This window comes from Giraffa tippelskirchi, chromosome 5 (assembly GCF_054371585.1).
Source record: "Giraffa tippelskirchi isolate mGirTip1 chromosome 5, T2T-mGirTip1v1.2.pri, whole genome shotgun sequence".
NCBI classification, from domain to species: Eukaryota; Metazoa; Chordata; class Mammalia; order Artiodactyla; family Giraffidae; genus Giraffa; species Giraffa tippelskirchi.
The window spans coordinates 164,343,241-164,350,516 of record NC_137279.1 but is presented as its reverse complement, the minus strand read 5'-3'; the positions used below and the strand labels follow the sequence as shown (position 1 = coordinate 164,350,516).

Here is a 7,276-nt window from a genome sequence, read left to right as displayed (position 1 = left end):
AACAGGGAGTAAAATAAAGAGAAAAAGATCTTCAATCGTATGAGTTTGTTCTCTCAGTAAAAATTTAGTGCATGTTATATATTATATAATGGGATTATTTCAGTCCATGTTTTATTTTCTTGAAATTAGGTAGTCAACTTTCATATATTCTGATCCATAGGAAAGGCCACAGCCCTACTCCAGCCTCCATTTTACCTGAACATACAAGGCAATGGCACCCCACTCCAGTACTCTTGCCTGGAAAATCCCATGGACAGAGGAGCCTGGTAAGCTGTAGTCCATGGGGTCGCTAAGAGTCGGACACGACTGAGCGACTTCACTTTCACTTTTCCCTTTCAATCACTGGAGAAGGAAATGGCAACCCACTCCAGTATTCTTGCCTGGAGAATCCCAGGGACGGCGGAGCCTGGTGGGCTGCCGTCTATGGGGTCGCACAGAGTCGGACCCGACTGAAGCGACTTAGCAGTAGCAGTAGCAGCAGTAGCATCAATTCTTCCTTAATTTTTCTTACTCCAGCCATTCACTGTGCCTGAATTTCTCAGCTGAAATGCTGGACATAAAAGGATAAACATGCAAGTAAGCACTCTTGATGTGTTATAATTAAGTGAACCTGGTTATTGGAAAGTGAAGTAATGTAAGTTTTGAGCTTGTGTGTTGGTGGCAGATGAACCATTTTGTTCCTCATTGTTCTTTAATTCTAGTTTCTTCATCTGTGAACTTGGGGTAATGTTTACTTCTCGAGTTCTGGGGAATAAATAAGATTTGTATATAAGGTGCTCATAGTACTTGCTTAATCAGTGATATATCAAAACAGGAAGTCTTTTGCTTCCTGTTCAGAACTGTCCTTTATAGAATTTTAAAGGACTTTCAGGGAAAGGAAATTTGGTGAGCAATGAGATTGTTTTGTCTTACCACAGGTGAAGAAGAAAGGGGGCTTGTGTTATTTTGGCAGAAGTTTGGTGATGGCAGGAGTCAGAACATGTATGCACTCAGATGACTGTCTTGATTCCCAGAGTGAAGACTCTTGATACAATGAGTAAGGGGTGGCTGATGCCCACTCATGGCCCTGCTTGCTGGCATGTGGTGTCCCTTGGCTCGTAAAGCCTAGGCAGGGTGTAGTGTCATCCAAACATTCTTTCTTAACTTTTTAAATTGAGTTGTACCATATATGTGAAGCAGTACACATATTCTAAATGATTTCTTACATAAATCCTTAGTGAATTTTCACAGACTGAACATAGGCATATAACTACTACTTAAGAGCACAAAAAATGACCAGTTTCCCACAAGCCCCCCACTTTGTGTCCCATTTTAGTTACTGTTTCCATCTTCTTCCCCCATCAAAGGTCACCACTATCCATGGTTTATAGTTTTATCTATTTTTGAACTTCATAGAAATATAGGCATATTTGTCTCATTTATTTCACTTGAGGTTTTGTTTGTGAGTTTTACGTACGTCATTATATGTAGTTGTAATTCATTTATTCCCATTGCTGTATAGTATTACATTAAGACTATACATTATATATATTGTATGATAAGAATATAATTCAAATTATACATATTATACAGTATGTTTGTAACCTTTACAGCAGAATGGCATTTTGACAGTTCTTTGCTTTTCTTGAGCCTCAAGGACAAATAGATTGTAATTTAGACCTAAAATATACAATAGTTTTTTAATTGTTCCTTTATTAGATTTTAATAAAATATTTCTATCAGAATTTTAGTAAAATTTTAATAAATCTTAGATTTGTTTCTTTACTTCATTAGATATATTAATGTTCTAAATTATATGATATTAAAATTGAATGATTTAAATGAATTAGTATGGAGTAATGTATAGGAAGAGAAGTGTTTCAAGTTATTTTTCATAAAATTATAGGATCTGTGCTTCTGTAAAAAATGCTTGACTTCATTGGGGGTGATACTGGATATTTGAAAATTTATAGTCTTTGGGCAAAATAATAATGTATTTACAATTCCATAATACAGTTATATGAAATCCTGGGTCTTGTGTATCAAGAAAAGCTGGAAAGCATCCAGAAAATAGCAACTAAAGTCAAGAGGCTAGAGTGGCTCAAAAGACTTACACCCTTTACTGTGGAGTGATTTTGGGGGGTATAATTGGAAAAATCTTAGACTTGGAAGGGGAATTAGACTTTATTTAGTTCAACCTGTTACTTTGTGCAGGAATTTATCGTATGATGTTCTTGACAAATGGCTGAGGTTTCTCTGATTGGATATTGGATGGTGCATGCTTCTGAGTTTTAATCCTGATGCTGCTCCTTCATAGTTCAATGACTGTGGACAAATTCTTAACCTCTCTGTGCTCCATTGTCTTGGTTTATCATTTATTTCCAGCCTTGGCAATAGGAAAACAATACAGGGGACCTGACCTCTAATCTCTTCCCCTGTAGTATTGAGAGATGAACTGAAAAATCAATAGATGTTAGTGTTACACATCCTGTCAAAAAAGAATGCTCATGCTACAGTAGTAATATTAAAAAGGAAATTTTCAGTGTAGGCTTGAATGATGAGAAAGGTGGAGATGAGAGGGGCTTCGTGGAGCAGATGACTCTGTTAGTTGAAAGAATTTGTGTTGATTATTCCCAGTTCTGCTCCCAGAACAATGTAAAATAGTTTCACTCTTCTGTATAACAGCTATTCACCTTATCAAATGTAAAATTCTAAAAGGATGGATGTGATAAGTCTGGATGTTTCAGTTGCTTTAGAGAATATTTTGTATGATTAGGCTAGAGTTTGGGAAAAACAAAATGGACCACTGAGTGATAATTTTGTAGAATCCTTTAATCCAAGAAATTGTATGAGCTATAAATTATAGTTTATTTCCATTAGTTCATGGATGGCAGTTCAGGAAAATTGGAAATTTGAAATAAGTTAAAACATTTTGCATATTATTCTGTTTAGGTTCCACACATAAGGAATGCTGTATAATATTTCTCCTCTGTCTGACTGACTTCACTCAGTGTGACAGTCTCTAGGTCCATCCATGTTGCTGCAAATGGCATTATTTCATTCTTTTTAATGGACAAGTAATATTCCATTGTAGATACATACCACTTCTTTATCCATTCCTCTGTCGATGGACATTTTACAAATGAACTTACTTATAAAACAGAAAGAGACTCACAGAGGAGTCTATGATTGCTGGGGAGAAGGGGGACTTAGGGAGTTTGGGATGGACATGTACACACTGCTATATTTAAAATGGATAACTAACAAGGACCTATTGTACAGCATATAGAACTCTGGTCAATGTTATGTTGCAGCCTGGATGGGAGGGGACTTTAGGGGAGAATGGATACATGTGTATGTATGGCTGAGTCCCTGTGCTGTTCACGTGAAGCTTTCACAACATTGTTAATCAGCTATACCCCAATACAAAAAAAAGTTAAAAAAATAAAAATAAAGTATTCTAGACAGGGTATTATTGAGACTCAGCTGTGAATGACAGGGATTTTCAAAATAAGAATGGCTTAAACAAGATAGTATTTTACTCTCTTTTAACAGTCTGAGCAGGTAGTTCCAGGCCTCAGGACGGTGGAAGGATCTGAAGAAGCTGCTGCTAGGGACATTTCTGTTTGCATGTCATTGGCCAGAGCATAGTTACATGGCCATATCTAGTTACAAGAGATACTGGAGGCAGTCTCTACTTTAGGTGGATATATATTCAGGTGTAATTTGGGAGTCATATGTCTGGGAAGGAAGACTGTCACAGTGTAACAGAATTAATTTGTTCACCACTTATATCCTAAGTGTCTGTAATTGCACTTGATACAGAGTGCACCATAGTAGGCATTCATTAAATAGTTGTTCCATGGATGAGTGTTCTTTATTGCTCCTGTCAAACTAGATATTGATCTGGATATTTATATACATGATACACATGATAAATTATGGCAAATTTGTCCACCCTTGGTTTTTAAAAATGGTTTGCTTTTTTTCATCTATGTTCTTTGTTCATAATTAAGGTATCCCTAAGAGTTTTCATATAGATTTGCTACCATACAGAATCCTTTATTGCTGATGTTTCTTCTCACTAAAGCTTGGAGACCTATTGAATCTCTCTTAACATGTGTCTTTGATCAGCATAGTCCTACCATGTGAATGGTGCTCAGTAAATGTTTTTAGATTGAATAAATGAATGTTGCTGTGCTCAGTTATGTCAGACTCTTTACGACCCTATGGAGTGTAGCCCACCAGGCTTCTCTATCCATGGGATTTTCCTGATAGGAATGCTGGAGTGGGTTGCCAGTCCTGCTCCAGTGGATTCTTTACCACTGAACCACAGGGAGAAGCCCAAATGAATGTTAAATGTTAATGAATCCAAGCCTTTCTTCTCAGTTAATTTCCCTAGAAAAGTTTACAGCTGTAATACACAAAAAAGAAATTCTTGGTTTTAAATCTGTTTATATTACAAGATTTTCAGAAATATTCAGCTTTCAGGTGGGATGTGATTATGAGACAACTATCTGTATTTAATTATCACTAAGTACTAATACACTTAAGTTTTTAGGTAATAGAGGCTATTGTATTTCAGCAAAAAAAAGGGGGCATTCTTAATGCATTTGAATCTTTTGACCTCAGATAACCAATTAGCTTATCATTGTGCTTAACTCTTTCAAGGGATGATGCCATTTCTTTCTTTCTTTACTGGAGTATAGTTGGTTCACAGTGTTGTGTTAGTTTCAGGTGTACAGTACAGTGATTTAGTTATATTAATACATATATTCCTTTTTTTTTTTCAGATTCCTTTGTCATTTAGGTTATCATGGAATATTGAGTAGATTTCCCTGTGCTATATATTAGTTCCTTGTTGGTTGTCTATCTTATATATAGTAGTGTGTGTATGTTAACACCAAGCTCCTGATTTATCCCTCCCTGCCAGGTTTCCCTTTGATAACCATAAGTTTGATTTAGTATCTGTAGATCTTTTTCTGTTTTGTGAATAAGTTCATTTATGTCATTAAGAAATTAGGTTCCACATATGAGTGATATCATATGATATTTGTCTTTTCCTGTCTGACTGACTTCATTTAGTATGATAATCTCTAGGTCCATCCATGTTGCTGCACATGGCATTATTTTGTTCTTTTTTATGGCTTAGTAATATTCCATTGTATATTTGTACCACATCTTTATCCATTCCTCTGTATGAACACTTAGGTGGCTTTCATGTCTTGGCTATTATAAATAGTGGTGCAATGAACATTGGGGTACATGTATCTTTTCTAATTTTGTTTTCTGCAGATATATAGAGTGGGAATTGCTGTGTTGTATGGTAGTTCTATTTTTAGTTTTTTAAGGAACCTCTGTACTGTTCTCCATAGTTGTACCAATTTACATTCCCACCAACAGTGTAAGACGGTTCCCCTTTCTCCACACCCTTTCCAATGTTTATTATTTGTAGATATTTTGATGATGATGACCATTCTGACCAGTGTGAGGTGATACCTCCTTGTAGTTATGATTTGCATTTCTCTGATAATTAGTGATGTTGAGCACCTTTTCATGTGCTTTTTGTCCATCTTTATGTCTTATTTGGAGAAATGTCTATTTAGATCTTCTGCCCATTTAAAAAATTTTTTTTCATATTGAGCTGCATGAGCTGTTTATATTTTGGAGATTAATCCCTTGTCAGTTGCATCATTTGCAAATATTTTCTCCCATTGTGTGGGTTGTATTTTGTTGGTGGTCTCCTTTGCTGTTCAGAAGCAGTTAAATTTAATGGGCCCCATTTACTTATTTTTGCTTTTATTTTCATTGCTCTACAAGGTGGATCAAAGAAGATTTTGTTATGATTTATGTCAAAAAATGTTCTGCCTATGTTTTCCTGTAAGAGTTTTATAGTGCTCAGTCTTGCATTTAGGTATTTGACCCATTTTGAGTTTATTTTTTTGTCACTGGTATAAGCAAATTTTCTGCTTTCGTTCTCTTGCTTGATGCTGTCCAGTTTTCCAAGCACCGCTTATTGAAGAGATTGTCTTTTCTCCATTGTATACTTTCTCCTCTTTAACATAAATTAATTGACTATAGGTGCATGGGCATATTTTTGGGTTTTCTGTGCTGTTTTTTTGATCTGTATTTTTGGTTTTTTTGCTGCCAGTATCTACTGTTTTGACTCCTGTAGCCTTGTAGTATAGTCTGAAGTCAGGGAGCCTGATTCCTCCAACTCCATTTTTCTTTCTGAAGACTGCTTTGGCTATTCAAGACCTTTTGTGTTTCTGTAAAAATTTAAAATTTTCTGCTAGTTCTGTGAAAAATGCCATTATGTCATTGGTAATTTAATAGAGATTTCATTGAATCTCTAGGTTGCCTTGGGCAGTGTAGTCATTTTGACAATATTGCTATTTCCAATCCAAGCACATAGTATATCTTTCCATCTGTTTATGTCATCCTCAATTTATTTCATCTGCATCTTATGGTTTCCATACTACAAGTCTTTTTTCTCCTTAGGTAGATTTGTTATTAGATATTTTATTCTTTTTGATGCAGTGATAAATTGGATTGTTTCCTTAATTTCTCTTTTTGATCTTTTGTTGTTACTGTATAGGAATGCAACAGATTTCTGTGTATTAATTTTGTATCCTGCAACTTTATGAACTCTAGTAGTTTTCTGGTAGCATCTTTAGGATGTTTTATGTATAGTGTCATATCATCTGCATACAGTGACAGTTTTACTTCTTTTCCAATTTGGATTCCTTTTATTTCTTTTTCTTCTCTGATGGTTGTGGCCAGGACTTCCAAAACTATTGAATGAAAGTGGCAACAGTGGGCATACTTGTCTTGTTCCTGATCTTAGAGGAAATGCCTTCAGCTTTTCATCATTGAGAATGATGTTAGCTCTGGGTTTGTCATATATGGCCTTTATTATGTTGAGGTAAATTTGCTCTGTGCTCACTTTCTGGAGAATTTTTATCAGTTGTTGAATTTTTTTGAAAGCTTTTTCTGCATGTATTAAGATGATCATACAGTCTTTATTCTTCAGTTTACTAATGTGTATCACACTGATTGATTTGCATATATTGAAGAATCTTGCATTCCTGGGATAAATCCCTCTTGATCATGTTGTTTGATCCTTTTAATGTATTGTTGGATTTGATTTGCTAGTATTTGTTCAGGATTTTTGCATCTATGTTCATCAGTGATAGCCTTCAAGTTTTCTCTTTATTTTGGTGGCATCTTTGTCTGGTTTTGATATCAGGGTGTTGGTGGCCTCATAGAATGAGATTGTGAGTGATCCTTCCCTTGA

At 35.5% G+C, this 7,276-nt stretch overlaps 1 protein-coding gene across 16 annotated transcripts in view; it reads left to right on the top strand.

Moving 5' to 3' along the window:
- Positions 1–7,276, top strand: part of PRKAA2 (protein kinase AMP-activated catalytic subunit alpha 2) — a 199,381-nt gene that overhangs the window by 20,571 nt on the left and 171,534 nt on the right. For 2 of the 16 annotated variants that reach the window (XR_014052804.1, XM_081486765.1), the window contains exon 2: positions 161–266. The exons of the other annotated variants lie outside the window; for them this stretch is intronic. Coding sequence is in view for 1 of the 2 variants with exons in the window: in XM_081486765.1 (XP_081342891.1) it covers positions 212–266 (55 nt within the window). In the remaining variant the exon portion in view is untranslated. The remainder of the gene's footprint in view (positions 1–160; positions 267–7,276) is intronic. 16 annotated transcript variants of the gene reach the window in all.